Source organism: Hemiscyllium ocellatum, chromosome 1 (genome assembly GCF_020745735.1).
Source record: "Hemiscyllium ocellatum isolate sHemOce1 chromosome 1, sHemOce1.pat.X.cur, whole genome shotgun sequence".
Taxonomy (NCBI): Eukaryota; Metazoa; Chordata; class Chondrichthyes; order Orectolobiformes; family Hemiscylliidae; genus Hemiscyllium; species Hemiscyllium ocellatum.
Window position 1 is genome coordinate 138,080,246 of NC_083401.1, and position 16,657 is coordinate 138,096,902.

The 16,657-nt window shown below is 40.2% G+C and overlaps 1 protein-coding gene across 4 annotated transcripts in view; it reads right to left on the bottom strand.

The window, feature by feature from the left end:
- The window catches only part of pde5ab (phosphodiesterase 5A, cGMP-specific, b), a 175,523-nt gene that overhangs the window by 63,344 nt on the left and 95,522 nt on the right, over positions 1-16,657 (bottom strand). For all 4 annotated transcript variants that reach the window (XM_060832412.1, XM_060832403.1, XM_060832430.1 and 1 more), the window contains exons 2-3: positions 11,862-12,444; positions 8,487-8,576 (exon numbers count right to left, since the gene is read on the bottom strand). In XM_060832412.1, the coding sequence (XP_060688395.1) occupies positions 8,487-8,576; positions 11,862-12,440 (669 nt within the window). In that variant the 5' untranslated portion in view covers positions 12,441-12,444. The remainder of the gene's footprint in view (positions 1-8,486; positions 8,577-11,861; positions 12,445-16,657) is intronic.

Sequence of the window (16,657 nt, forward strand, 5' to 3'; positions counted from 1 at the left end):
TCTGATCTCCAGCATCTGCAGACCTCACTTTTTACTACAGAGTTCTAGGGTACACTTGATCAGGTCCTGAGGATTTATCCATTTTTATGTGTTTCAAGACATCCAGCTCCTTTGTAATATGGACATTTTTCAAGATGTCACCATCTATTTCTCTACATTCTACATTTTCCATGTCCTTTTCCACAGTAAACACTGATGCAAAATATTCATTTTTCTCCCCCATTTCCTGCTGCTCCACACAAAGGCTGCCTTGTTGATTTTTGAAGGGCCCTATTCTCTCCCGAGTTATCCTTTTGTCCTTAATGAAATTGTAAAAATCCTTTGGATTCTCCTTAACTCTATTTGCCAAAGCTATCTCATGTCCCCTTTTGTCCTCCTGATTTCCCTCTTCAGTATACTCCTGCTGCCTTTATACTCTTCAAAGGATTCACTCGATCTATCCTGTCTATACCTGACATATGCTTCCTTCTTTTTCTTAACCGAACCCTCAATTTCTTTAGTCATCCAGCATTCCCTATACCTACCAGCCTTCCCTTTCACCCTAACAGGAATATATTGTCTCTGGACTCTCATTATCTCATTTCTGAAGGCTTCCAATTTTTCAGCCATCCCTTTACCTGTGAACATCTGCGTCCATACAGCTTTTAAAAGTTCTTGCCTAATACCGTCAAAATTAGCCTTCCTCCAATTTAGATCTGGTCTATACTTTTCCATCACTATTTTAAAACTAATAGAATTATGGTTGCTGGCTCCACAGTGCTCCCATTGACTTTAAACCTAAATGCATAAACAAAAAGCAGGTCACTAACACCAGTGCTTCACTGGAGGCTGACTGATGATGTTACCTAGTATGGTGATTAAACGTCAGAAAGCGAACCTTCCAGTTCACCATCAAACTTACATCCAGATACCAGGCTCTGATTTGATAGCTACAGTGGATAAGGAGGCTGTTTTGTGTATTTATATCCATGTGCTCTTCAGACTTGTTTTTATTCTAGCGTGCAGAGCAGTGTGGTCCAGTAGTCTGGTGTAGTGGTGGTCTATTCTTCCAGACTGTTCTAACTCCATCCATACTGTGCTATTGATGTTCAGTGATATGCTCCTCCATAATAACATTAGCAAGGCAACTCCAAGGTCCTGAAGTCTTTACACAACAGGTCCTAAAATCAGTCATGACATAACTAACCAACTAAGCTGCTTTGGTGAGTGTTGGTTAAGGGACAATTAATAGGCAATGTTTATTTTTTCTCTTTAATAGGATACAGATTTCAAGAATAAATTATAACAAATTGCTCTTATCTAATCAATGCATTTTATTCAAAGTAGATGAGGGCAGACTTCAATCAAATGATAACATATCTTTGGCAGAATTAATCGAATGCTAATGGAAACGAGCATTTGAATTTTGAAGCACATTAGTCTCTCTAATTAATGTTCCAGCTGCACAAGAAATTGTGAGCCAATATTCGTTATAGAAATCTTTCTCCTGTACAAATGTATTTAGATTCTCCTATGTGCAACTATACAAAACGCTAGCCGCCCTTGGAATTTTGTGCACAGGTCTGGTTGCCATATTTCTGGAAGGATGTGGAAGCATTGGAAAAGGGGCAGAGGAGATTTACCAGGATGTTACCTGGTCTGGAGGGAAGGTCTTATGAGGAAAGGCTGAGAGACTTGGGTCTGTTCTCATTGGAAAGAAGAAGGCAGAGAGGGGATTTGATCGAGACATACAAGCTGATCAGAGGGTTAGATAGGGTGGACAGTGAAAGCCTTTTATCTAGGATGATGATGTCAGCTTGTACGAGGGGACATAATTACAAATTGAGGGGTGATAGATTTAAGACAGATGTCAGAGGCAGGTTCTTTACTTAGAAAGTGGTAAGGGCGTGGAATGCCCACCTGCCAATGTAGTTAACTCAGCCACATTAGGGAGATTTAAACACTTCCTTGGATAAGCACATGGATGATGATGGGATAGTGTAGGGGATGAGCTGAGAATAGTTGACAGGTCGGCAAAAACTGTTCTGCACTGTATTGTTCTATGTTCTATGTTCTAAAACACATTCTGTGCACTAATTATCACTAGCCAGAAAATCACATGAATTCAGAAACATATCACAAGAACTATAGACTGGTGAGCCTGACATCAGCAGTGAGTACGTTGATGGCGAGATTCTGAGGGACAGGATTTACATGCATTTGGAAAGGCAAAGACTGATTAGGAACAGTCAACATGGCTCTGTACGTGGGAAATCATGTCTCACAAATTTGATTAGACTTTTCTGAACAATTGACATAGAGGATTGGTGAAGGCAGAGTGGTAGACTCCAAAAAACAATCAACAAGTTTTGCATAGTATACTGCTTACCAAGGTTTGATCACATGGAATCCAATGGGATCTAGCCAATTGGATAGAAAATTGGTTTTCAGATAGAATATAGAAGGTGCAAGTGCAGGGTTGCTTTTCACACTGGCTGCCTCAAGGATCAGTGCTGGGTCCACTGCTTTTCGTCTTTGATATCAATGATTTGGATGTGAATACAGGAGGGATGGTTAATAGCGGACAATGAAGAAGATTATCTCAGAGTACAATAGGACCTTGATTAGATGGACCAATGGGCTAAGGAGTGGCAGATGGTGTTTAATTTAGATAAATGTGAGGTGTTGCCTTTTGGTAGAGCAAACCAGGGTAGGACTTATACAGTTAATGGTTAGGCCTTGGGGAGTGTTGCTGAACAAAGAGATCTAGGGATGCAGGTGCATAGCTCCTTGAAAGTGGAGTCTCAGGTAGACACGGTGGTGAAGAAGGCATTTGGTTTGCTTTCATTGGTCAGTGCATTGACTATAGGAGTTGTAATGTCATGTCACAGCTGTACAGGACATTGGTGACACCACTTTTAGAATATTGTGTTCAATTCCAGTCTCCCTGCTATAGGAAATAAGTTAGAGTCATACAGATATATAGCATGGAAATAGACCTTTCAGTCCAACTCATCCATGCCAACCAGGTATCTCAAATAAATCTTGTTCCATTTGCCAGCCCTTGGCCCATATCCCTCTGAACACTTCCTATTCATAAATGAATCCAGATGCCTTTTAAATGTTATAATTGCACCAGACTACACCACTTCCTCTGGCAGTTCATTCCATACATGCACTGTGCTCTGTGTGAAAAAGTTGCCCTTTAGGTCCCTTTTATATCTTTCCCTCTCACCTTAAACATATGCCCTCTCATTCGGGAGTCCCCCATCCCTAGGAAAAGACCTTGCCTATTTACCCTATCCTTGATCCTCACGATTTTACAAACCTCTGTAAAGTCACCCCTCAGCCTCCAATGCTTCAGGGAAAATAGCCCCAGCCTATTCAACCTCTCCCTGTAGCTTAAACCCTCCAACACTGGCAACATCCTCGTAGTGTTTTTCTGAACCGTTCCAAGTTTTACAAGTATAGATGTCCTTCCTATAGCAGGGAGACCAGAATTGCACACAGTCTTCCAAAAGTGGCAACATCCTGCTGAGTCTCCTCTGCACCCTTTCCAATATGTCCACATCCTTCCTATAATGCAGCGACCAAAAGTATACGCAGTACTCCAAGTGTAGCTGCACCAGAGTCTGGTACAGCTGCAGCATGACCTCATGGCTCCGAAACTCAATCCCTCTATCAATAAACGCCAACACACTGTGCGCCTTCCTATCAAACTAGTGGTAACATCCAGGGATCTATGCATATGGACACCGAGATCTCTCTGCTCATCCACACTATCAAGAATCCTACCATTAGCCCAGTACTCTGCATTCCTGTTACTCCTTCCAAAGTGAATCACCTCACACTTTTCCACATTAAACTCTTTTTGCCAGCTCTCAGCCCAGCTCTGCAGTTTATCTTTGTCTTTCTGTATATCCTTTAGCACTATCCACAATTCCACTGACCTGAGTGTCATCCACAAATTTACTAACTCATCCTTCTACACCCTCATGCAGGTCATTTATAAAAATGACAAACAGCATTGGCCCCAAAACAGATCCTTGCGATACACCACTAGTAACTGAAGATAGGGGAGACACCAAAGAAACATGTAAGGTCAGGTTTAGGGCAATGTTATGAACATAGTTGATGTTAATATAGGATAAGTCAGATCCCACAGTAAAACATGGAACCTAACTTCATTTATTTTTAACTATGGTGATTAGTTACAGAACACATCATAAGATTATACTTTATACATAAAATATAAACTGTTTATCAAGCATGGAAAAAAACACTATTGCTCTAGCTAAAAAGGTTGGAAAGGTATCAGCACAATAAACAGGAAAAGGATTCAACCTCATGCTATTCCTTTTATCCTAACATTACCCTTATAAACATCCCAGCCCAGCAAAGATTCACTATCTCCACTCAATGGCAAAACTGTAACTGCTATCCTTCTGGCAAGTTCCTGTGTATTTACTGGGTGCTTTGCTCCTTGAGACACCCTGAGACAATTAAAACAAGCTAAATTCATTATTACTTTAACTTCAGAGGAAATGTATGTGATCCCTAATCTCAATTTTTAGGAGTATTGCAGGATTTCGTGCACACATTTTACCTCTCCTGCTTCCACTCTCTGATCTACATATACACTGTTAAAAATCACACAACACCAGGTTATAGTCCAACAGGTTTAACTGGAAGCACACTAGCTTTCAGAGCGTTGTTCCTTCATCAGGTGGTAGTGGAAGGCTCGATCATAACACAGAATTTATAGCAAAAATTTGCAGTGTGATGTAACTGAAATTATACATTGAAAAATTCATTGTTAAGCCTTTCATCTGTTAGAATACAGTGATAGTTTCACTTTTATCATGTGTAAATCACAAAATCAGGGTACCCTTCGTTGTTCAGTACTTCCCAGGGGCTGAAAAATTACACCATGTTCTTCATGACCTGCAACACATTATCAGTGAGGATGAGCACCTCACCAAGACCTTCCCCACACCTCCACTACTTGCCTTTAAACAACCTCCAAACCTCAAACAGATCATTGTTCGTAGCAAACTGCCTGGCTCCATATAACCCTGTCATGGTGGACACTGCAAGACGTGTCAGATTGTGAACATAGATACCACCATTATGCGTGGGGACACCTCCCACCTTGTACATGGCAGGTACTCATGTGACTCAGCCAACGTTGTCTATCTTATACGTTGCAGGCAAGAATGCCCAGAGGCATGGTACATTGGGGAAACCGAGCAAAGGCTACAACGGATGAATGGGCACCGCGCAACAATCAACAGACAGGAGGGTTCCCTCCCAGTTGGGGAACACTTCAGTGGTCCAAGACATTCAGCCTCGGACCTTCGGGTGACCATCCTCCAAGGTGGACTTCGGGACAGGCAGCAGAGGAAAGTGGCCAAGCAGAGGCTGATAGCTAAGTTCAGTACCCATAGGGAGGGCCTCAACCGGGACCTTGGGTTCATGTCACATTACAGGTGATCACCATTGTAACTACACACACACACAGATGTTTCTACACACATACACAGGTACACACAGACGCGCACACAGACACACACACACACCCCTATAGACACAAACACTCCCACACTCACACATGTACCCCCTCACAGACTTAAGACACTCTGCACACACACACACCACCCCAGACAGACACACACACACACAGACAGACAAAGACCCACATGCACACATATATTTTGTGGGGTGAATTTGTATTGCAGAGTTACATTGCACTTTGCTCAAAAACTGCATACATTCATTTAGAATTCTGAGCTCAAAAACTGCATGAATTTATGCAGTTTTTCCAGCAAAACTCTGTTATCTCACTTTTTAGATTAGAATCAATCTAAACATCAGGTCATAGACAGAGAACACAGGGGGCTAACACCTTCAACATATTGTCTAGCTATCACCATTGTTAACAGCTAACAATGCAACCTAAAAAAAGGGTTTTGTTATTTACACATGAAAGAAGTGAAACTATCATTGTATTCTAACAGATGAAAGGCTTAACAATCAATTTTTCAATGTATAATTTCAGTTACATCACACTGCAATTTTTTGTGATAAATTCTGTGTTACGATCGAGCCCTCCACAATCACCTGATGAAGGAGCGTCGCTCCGAAAGCTAGTGTGCTTCCAATTAAACCTGTTGGACTATAACCTGGTGTTGTGTGATTTTTAACTTTGTACACCCCAGTCCAACACCGGCATCTCCAAATCATGACTACACATACACTGTTTGCCTTCTGGATTTTTCAGTTACTCTGTATGTCTGGATCCCTACTCGTAGGCGAAAGCACAATATTTCTCCTAATGTATCAAACCATCTGCATCCAACCCCTAAATCTTCACTACACAGTTTGCAAATCCACATCAAAGTACAATTATGCAACTTTACCTCCAAACTCACAATCAACTCCAAACTTAACCAAAAGCAATATCTTCCCTTCTTAACACAAGAAAATGTAACTTCAGGGTTTACATTTTTCCTAATAACTATCTATAAGAAAAAATACCAAGGTATTATTAAGAGACCTTTTCATTTTCTACTATAATCCCTCACTATATCTGTTCTACCTACACAGATTTTATCTAGCAGTAAAAATGTTTTTTTACATAAAATACATCAAGACTTTGCATGAAAGTGCTAGCCTACATAAGTCAGTTTTGATCATAAAATATGAGTTTCTGGAATATTTGCTCTTTATTAAACAGTTGTTTTGGTATTATTTCTTCCTGCCCCTTGAATGATTGTGCAGCTGTAACATTAAATCCAAATGAAACAGTCTCAGGTTTTGGATACAGAACTTTGCATTGACAGTTAGAAGATTATGTCCCTCCTCCCTACCTTTTATCTTAGCCTGCTGGACACACTTTCCTCATTCCTGATGAAGGGCTTATGCCCGAAACGTCGAATTTCCTGTTCCTTGGATGCTGCCTGACCTGCTGCGCTTTTCCAGCAACACATTTTCAGTTAGAAGATTATGCACCATATAAATAATAGTCTCCGCAGTAATGTTTAACATGTAGACTTCAAAATGTTGTGATACCAATACCAAACTCAAAGTCTTTTTTCCACAGTTGAAAATTTCTACAGGAAAAATTCAAAATTTGAGGAAAGCGAAGGACTAATCTTTGATCCTGAATATGCTGTGATATATCTGCATCAACACCAATGTCACTGACATCAATAGCAAATTTAAATGCTTTAATATAATTCAGTACCACTAAAACTGACATGATAATTTGTATAGCTTTCAAGTTGTCAAAGGCACTCTGACCCTCCTCTATTCTTTAGAATTCCTTGCCGATCTTTAACAATACTGTCAGGGGAGCCAATGCAGTGCTGAAATTCAGACTAAACTTCCAACAGAATCTACTCAAGTCTATGAACTACAAAATCTTTCGTTCATTTTGTCTTAAATACTGGCAAATCTAAGATAACCATATATTTGCTTCTCTGGGTGCTACTTAGCCTCGTCCCACATTGTAGTCCAAATATGTGACTTTTTACTTTGGCAATTTGAGAACCAAGTTAAGAACCAAAGTAGCAGTTTGTTGCAGAACGATTATTTGTTGAAATGTTGTGAATGGTCTTCCCAGTTTTGGTTGAACACAACAAATCATTAACAGAGACAATGCAGTGGTTCAAGTAGAAATGTCACCATCTTTTTTTCAACCACAATCATGAATAAACAATAAGTACTCAAAATCCTCAGACCAAGTTGTAAAAGTTGAGATGTACCTGTAATAAGTCCAGAAACAAAGGACACATAGTGAGTATGTAACTCACAATGGGGTGGGGACAATTTAAGAATTGGGTGATCTGCCTATTTCCCCTCTACATACATAATGAGAATATGAGAAGTCTGAATCATTCTTTTTGTTTCAAATGTAGAAATATATTGTTTCTTGACTCTAACTATGAATCAATGTCTTCAGGCACAGCAGTTAAATTCACAGATAGCATAATGCTGCAAACAATTCTCAAAGAGCTCAACATGGTTTGCACTTAGTTAATCAATTACAAAAATGACACTTTGCTATGTAGCATGTTACACTTTATCTATCAGTTCAGGAAAACATTAGTTAATACATATAAAAATTTAAAAATAGGAGATGCGTCTATATTTTTGATGAGATGAGGTGGAACTTGTGAAACACAACTTGAAACAGACCGAGCAGTTTTATGTCAACTTGCTGCTCACAATGTTATCAGACTGTGAGGCAATAATAGAAATAGAATTCCAGCTATATTGTCAAAACAGCTGAGTTCAAATTCCCTAAAGTTATGTTGAAGCTGGACAGTGCACTGCCAGATCACACCCGAATAATGTAACATATACAGTTCTAGTCACCACAACATTAAAGATCATCAGAGCTTAAAGGTACTGGAAAGTACAGAAACAAGACTCAGCCAATCTGCTCATTTTAATCACTTCACAACTGAATCATAACTCATATAGTGTCAGAAAATGGCAATCACCTCATCTTCATGATTCTTTATTGGCATCGATAGAATACTCTGCGTCTTGTACCCTGTGATCTGGTCAACTTCTGCATTGAATCTGGGATCCTGTGAGGGTTAGAGAACAGATCTGTAAGAGTTTAGTACAATATTTGTATGGAGAGATGCAAATATATTAAAGTGAATGGCCTATACAAACTAGTTTTTGATTTTGGATGATTCCCATCTGCTATGTATTTTAGCCTGCTCTTTGAAATTGCAGCAACAATGTCTGTCTTCTTCCTAAAAGGATTTGTAACTTTGCAGATAGTTTTTCATCACTTCTAGCATGTCACAATTATATCTTAAGGCAGCATTCTACTCGAAAATAACCACCTACTGAGCAGCAATGTAGAACATATGGTCAAACGAAAATAATACTGGAAATTGATAATGTGATGGTTTATACTGGCACTCTCCTGTACTTGATATTTTTGAGAGGTTTTTTTCACAATCTGGTGCTGATACAGCCTATTTGTAACAGGACATGATGAATTTAGAATTAACAGCAAGATTAAAACAACAATACATTGATTATGTTATAAAATATTATTAACCTCACTCTGAAGTCTTTGTTAGTTCTGTGTTAAAAGAGAAGCCGTCTTCAAATAATATTGACATTCAATTGATTAAAAATAAGCATTATTTTTAAAAACCTTGCAAATATAACATGTTTTGTTTTACATATTTTCCCCCACAGCACCAGAGACCCGGGTTCAATTTCCACCTCAGGTGACTCTCTGTATGGAGTTTGCACATTCTCCCCCTGTCTGCGTGGGTTTCCTCTGGGTGCTCCGGTTTCCTCCCACAGTCCAAAAATGTGCAGGTTAGGTGAATTGGCCATGCTAAATTGCCCGTAGTGTGAGGTGAAGGGGTAAATGTAGGGGAATGGGTCTGGGTGGGTTGCAGGTCGGTGTGGGCTTGCTGGGCCGAAGGGTACATTTCTACATTCTAAGTAAGTAATCTAAAATATTATCAGTTGAAGATTTACTATTAAATAGGTGTAATTCTGAAATAAATGCATCTTTCACTAATCAGTGTTTTCACTGATTCCTGTACTGATTATTCAATATTCAGGAACAGTTCCATGGTATATTATTTGAATTAGTTGTAGTTATTAGTGTTGATGTCTCTCTCCGCAGCTGTCACATTGTATTCTGCACTCTGCTACCCTGATGCATTTTATACTGTGTGATCTGTCAATATAGCATGCAAAACAACACTTTCCACTATATCTCAATACATGTGACAAAAATAAATCAGGCAAACAAACAATTAATCAACCAATCATCATGGTGATCTTCCATTAATGTTTAAACAACGACTTAAGTAATAAAGAAATCATGTATTTTTCTAAAATGAAACAACTATATAAAAAGCAGAGCAGTAAAAATTGAAAGCTATTATTTGACTTTTTAAGCACTCTCTTCCTGTCCAATCTAAATGGATATCAAACACTCAAGCTAAGGCATTACATTAAAGAATTTAGATGTTAGGAATTTAAATAAAATTTTGCAAAAGCTTCTATGATTTACAAGAAATTAGTAGGACATGCAAACTACAAAGATAAACTAACCATTACAATTTAATAGGCAGTATTTATGAACAAAATCACCATCATGAATTTAGATTAGATTAGACTAGATTCCCTACAGTGTGGAAACAGGCCCTTGAGCCCAACCAGTCCACACCAACCCTCCAGGGAGGAAACCGGAGCACCCAGAGGAAACCCACCCAGACACGGAGAATGTACAAACTCCGCACAGGCAGTCACCCGAGGATGGAATTGAACCTAGGACCCTGGTACGGTGAGGCAGCAGTGCTAACCACTGAGCCACTGCACCACCCAGACCCACGACCTTGGCGTTAATATCATGCCATTATGTGAAAGACTATATCTAGAGTCTTTCACATAAATAACTGTCCCAAGGCAGTTCACAGAAGCGTTATAAAAGAAAATATTGCACTGAGCTACATAAAAGATATTAGGGCAGATAAGCAAAACTTTGAAGGAGTGTCTTAAAGAGGGCAATAGAGGCAGAAACGTTTAGGAGAGAATTGCAAAGCTTAGATCCCAAGTAGTTGAAGGCATGATTGCCAATTATGGAAGCGATTAGCACTGGGGATATTCAAAATGTCAGAATTAGAAGCACACAGATACTGCTGGAAGAGATTGTAGAGATAAGAAAGAACTTCATAATAACAACAGGAATTTTAAAATTGGGATGTTATTTGGCCAGGAGTCAGGGTAAGTCAGCAAGCACAGGGTTTGTGAACAGCATTTGGAGTGAGTTAGGACAGAGACAAGCAGGTTTCTGGATGACTTCAAGTTTAGAGAGGGTCAAATGTGGAATCTGGGTTGGAGGATCTTGGAATAGTCAACTTCAAAGATAACAGAAGCATGTCAGGTTTCAGTAGCAGATGTACCGACACAAGGGGATGTTATGAAGATGCAAGTATGTGGTCCTAGTGCTATATGTTGAAAGCTTATTTCTGTGTCAAATATAGCACAATGCTTAGAAGGAATCTGGTTCTGCCTCATACAGTTGCCAGGGAGAGGGATAGAATGAGTGAAATTTGTGGCTTCTGACTTCCCAAATACTTAATTATTGAATTTAGGGACCATTTACTGAATCATTTGACACTGCTGGGACATTGTCCTGAGAACATTGTCGACACACAACCTCCTTGTAGGCTAGTTTTCAACATTTCAGAAAGCAAAAATCAAAGTTAAATTTGATTTTTTTTATAAATAATTCCCAGAGGTGGCAAAATCAACGATTGAAAAATGGTTACATCAAAATGTTGACTTCTCCACCTCCTGATGCTGCCTGGTTTGGTGTGTTCTTTCAGCCTCCTGCCTGTTGACTTTGAATAGGAGAAAGTAAGGACTGCAGATGCTGGAGACTAGAGTGGAAAAATGTGGTGCTGGAAAAACACAGCAGGCCAGGCAGCATCCGAGGAGCAGGAGAATCGATGTTTCCGGATTCCTGAAGAAGGGCTTATGCCCGAAACGTCGATTCTCCTGCTCCTCGGATGCTGTGTTTTTCCAGCACCACATTTTTCAACAACTGTTGACTTTGAATTCCAGCATCTGCAGTTTTTTTTTGTCTTTTAACTTATATTAGTTCTCAAAACACTGAAATTCATGCCACCATCGTTAGAAAGACTCTGATCTTTTTTCTTCTTTAAGATTTGATATGCAAAGCACCTTTCTATGGACAATAGAATCAATGCGAAAAACACTTAACTGCAATTGCATTGTCTGAAGCCACTGCACTGAGCTTTTCTGAAGTTCCTGTTAAGTGATTAAGTCTACATCTGTGCAGTCAAAGGAACCTGAGTTGTTCGTACCTCATATGCATCTTTAATGTTCAGAGGCTCTCCTGTAGCTGCTACATATCCAACAATTCCTTTGTTCCATTCTAATCGGATGCAATTGTTTGAAGTTTCTTCAGGTGTGGAACCTTCTGCAACATCGAAGAGCTGACTCACAAGAAACTTTTCATTTGAGCTGTCCTCGTGCACCAGGAAGAGAGAGTACCTGTCAGCAGCAATAACTTCATTGATGTGGAGAAAGATTTTGTGACAGAGCACTGTAACATCCAAATGGCTGGAAATATCCTTGACAAGCTCCAAAAGTCGGGAACACTGGTCGTTGTCAGGTACGGCTTCACAGGCAGGCTTGGGAAATTTGACTGGCATCTGTTCTTTTCTGTCTGGGTCAAAGACAAATGTTAAACCCCCAACAGAATCTTTAACAAGCATGGGTCTCAGGGGTCTGTCAAATTCTGAAGCAGATATTTTCCTTGTAGGTGTTCCAGGCGTGGCACTCTCAGACTGGGCCATTTGATGCATAGGGCTGAGGTCTCTCACAGTTTCATTTGTAGTGGGAATAGTGTGCACTCTGTCTGCAAACCATGCATTGACCATCTCCCTGTGAAACACCACATAGAAAACAGAAATGCTGCTTATTCATGGTATCACTTATTTCTCAAGGTTTGCTATAAGAAACTTTACATTGAATATGACCAGTAGCTGACATTAACTGCAAATTCATTAAGAAAACAGTCTGCATGGCTTGAAACACAGATCCTCAGTCAAGACTCTAAAAGATATATTTAAATGATAAAAATGCTAGCTCCGCATATATGCTCTAAGGAGAATGTGCTAATCAGCCTATAATGGCTCGGGTCCCTACAGGCACGACAAATAAAGGATCTGGCAGGTTGGAATCTAGCTACAGGGTCTATTATTAAATACTTTTACAGTAATTGGACGATGTGATTTCTGTAACCTGTGGCTCCTTTTTCCTCTATGCTGGACAGGCTCAATTAATTTCCTATAACCCAACAGCGATTTATTAAAGAATGTATCCGAGAAAGAGGTAGCAATGAATAAATGTTTAATTGAGGGAGCAAGTGAACAGGAATGTGCGTGACATTAGGTGGTCAGGGTAATATTGACTTTGAACAATAATATGAAATGTGCAATCTTGAACCAGAGTCGTTATTCATCTCTCCAGATTTCGATTTCCATTAGAAAGCAAAAGGTGACATACAGCTGATTTAATATTGCTAAAAGTGCCTAAACTTTCATTTATCCCCAGTGAGAAACAATGAGTGAAAGAGGGTGATTGAGAGTGAGGAAGTGGTGGACTTCTGTATTCATGTGGCTGGAGGTCATAGAGATGTACAACACAGAAACAGACCCTTCTGTCCAACTCGTCCATGCCCACCAGATATTCCAACCTAATCTAGTCCCAATTGCCAGCACTTGACCCATATCCCTCCAAATCTTTCATATTCATATAACCATCCAGAGGGCTTTTAAATGTTGCAATTGTACCAGCCTCCACCATTTCCTCTGGCAAATCATTCCATATACACACCAACCTCTGCGTGAAAAAGTTGACCCTTAGGTCTCTTTTATATTATTCCCCTCTCACCCTAAACCTACGCCCTCTCGTTCTGGACTCCCCCACACCAGGGAAGAGACTTTGTCTATTTATCCTATCCATGCCCCTCATAATTTTGTAAACCTCTATAAAGGTCATCCCTCAGCCTCCAACACTCCAGAGAAAACAACCCCAGCCTATTCAGCCTCTCCCTATAGCTCAAATCCTCCAACCCTGGCAACACCCTCGTAAATCTTTTCTGAACCCTTTCAAGTTTCACAACATCTTTCCGATAGGAAGGAGACCAGAATTGCACGCAATATTCCAACAGTGGCCTAACCAACGTCTTATACAGCAACTACATGACCTCCCAACTCCTGTACTCAATACTCTGACCAATAAAGGAAAGCATACCAAAAACCTTCTTCACTATCCTATCTACCTGTGACTCCACTTTTAAGGAGCTGTGAACCTGCACTCCAAGGTCTCTTTGTTCAGCAACACTCCCTAGGACCTTTACATTAAGTGTATAAGTCCTGCTACGATTTGCTTTCCCAAAATGCATTTATCTGAATTAAACTCCATCTGCCACTTCTCAGTCCATTGGCCCATCTGAGAAAGATCCCATTGTAATCGGAGGTAACCCTCTTCCCTGTCCACTATACCTTCAATTCTGGTGTCATCTGCAATTTACTAACTATGCCTCTTATGCTCACATCCAAATCATTTATATAAAATGACGAAAAGTAGTGGATCCAGCACCGATCCTTCTGGCACTCCACTGGTCACAGACTTCAGTCTGAAAAATGACCCTCCACCATGACCCTCTCTCTTCTACCTTCGAACCAGTTCTGTATCCAAATGGCTAGTTCTCCCTGTATTCCATGAGATCTACCCTTGCTAAGCAGTCTCCCATGGGGAACCTTGTCGAACGCCTTACTGAAGTCCATCTTGATCATGTCCACCACCCTGTCCTCATCAATGCCTTTTTACTTTTAAACTCGCTCAAGTTCATGAGACATGATTTCCCTCGCACAAAGCCACGTTGACTATTCCTAATCAGTCCTTGCTTGTCCAAATACTGTAAATCCTGTCCCTCAGGATTCCCTCCAACAACTTGCCCACCACCGAATTCAGGCTAACCAGTCTATGGTTCCCTGGCTTGTCTTTACCGCCCTTCTTAAACAGTGGCACCACGTTAGCCAGCATCCAATCTTCCGGCACCTCACCTATGACTATTGATGTTAAAAATATCTCAGCAAGGGGCCTAGCAATCACTTCCCTAGCTTCCCACAGAGCTCTAGGGCGCATCCGATCAGGTCCTTGGGATTTATCCACCTTTATGTGATTCAAGACATCCAGTACTTCCTCCTCTGTAATAGGGACATTTTTCAAGATGTCACCATCTATTTCCCTACATTCTAGAACTTCCATGTTCCTTTGCCATCATAAACATTGATGAAAAATACTTGTTTAGTATCTCCCCCATCTCCTGCAGCTTCACACAAAGGTTGCCTTGCCGATCTTTGAGGGGCCCTATTCTCTCTCTAGTTGTCCCTTTGTCCTCAATGTATTTGTAAAAATCCTTTGGATTCTTCTTAACTCTATTTATGACAGATATGTCATATCTCCTTTTTGCCCTCCTGATTTCCCTCTTAAGTATACTCCTACTGTCTTTGTCTGTGAGGGAAAATGAGTAAGATGTCAGAGAGAAACAGATATTGTAGGGCTTTTCTGCCCACTGGGTCTGCTTGCCATTTAATTGTGATCATGGCTGATCTTCTATCTCAATATCACACTTCTATTCTCCCCCGCTCTCCCCTCCCCCACCCCCTCCCAGTACCCTTTCACTCATTTAGCCTTGAGAAATCTATTTCTTTCTTAAATATATCCAGTGTGTTTACCTTCACAGCCTGGTGTGGTAGAGGATTTTATAGGTTCACCACCCTCTGAGCCGAGACAATTCATCTCCTCTCAGTCCAAAATGGCACACTACATATCCAGAGACCATGACCCTTTGTTTGGAAGCTCAGAGCCAGGGGAGACATCATCATTGCATCCAGTTTCTCAAGCCCTGCCAGAATTAAATGGTTTCACTAAGATCCTCTCTCATTCTTCTAAACTCCAGTGAAAATAGACCCAGTCGATTCAGTCTTCCTCATTTGACAAATCTGCCATCCTAGGGATTAATTGGGTGAATCTATGCTGCAGCTCCTCTTCAAAAAATATACTTTTACTTAGATAAGAAAATCAAAAATTGACACAATGCTCCAAATGTGGTCTCACTAAGGCCCTGTATAGCTGCAGTAAGACATCTATGCTTCTTTATTCAAACCCTCTTGCAATGAAAGCCAACATATCATCTGCCATGCTAACTGCTCACAGTACCTGAATGCTTACCAAGGACTGGTGTAGAAGTCCAGATTCCTTTTTACAACAACAGTTCACAATCTAACAACTCTTAATAATACTGTCACTCTGTTTTTTTTCTCCTGAAGTGGATAATTTCACGTTCATCTGTGTTATTCTGCACCTGTCAATTTTGTGCATTCTCTCAACATTTGTAAATAGCCTAGAAGCCTTGTTACATCCTCCTCACCACTTACAGTCCCACCTCGATTTATTTTTGTTACCTGGAAACTTGAAAATATAACATTTGATTCCCTTGTTCAAATCACTGATATTTGGAATAGAATAGACAATGATATGAAGGAGTTAGTGAGGGTTGGTAAGGGATTTTGGGAGGACATCAGAATGAATGTTGAATATATGAAGAGAGAGCAATAAGTGACTGCATAAAGCTCCTGTGGTAAATCATGTGCAATGAGACAGTGACTAGTAGAGGATAAATAGGTGACAAGACAGGGTGAAATTAGTCTTTAGCAAGTGCATAAAATGAGCAATAATAAATTGCTCATTCAGCTTTGCATCCTGCCAGCTTTTGGTCCTCCACTGATTAACTCATTTTGTGCTAATACAAAGAACAATTTCATTCTCAGGGAGTGAGAGTGGCAACTTGTTTGCCAATTATGGGATGCTGTCTAAGCTTGAGAAATGATCTTGAGAAATAGCATACAGAGAGCAATAACAATAGCAATCAGCTGTCTACTTTTACACCTCAACTGATTGAAGGCAATGGTATGGAAACACAAGCAGGACATAAAACAGGCTACTGATTCAATTACACCCAAGGCTAATTTCAGTCTATTTGCCTCCTCATAATATGTTCAACCAATCGATTTAAAGTGTTGGA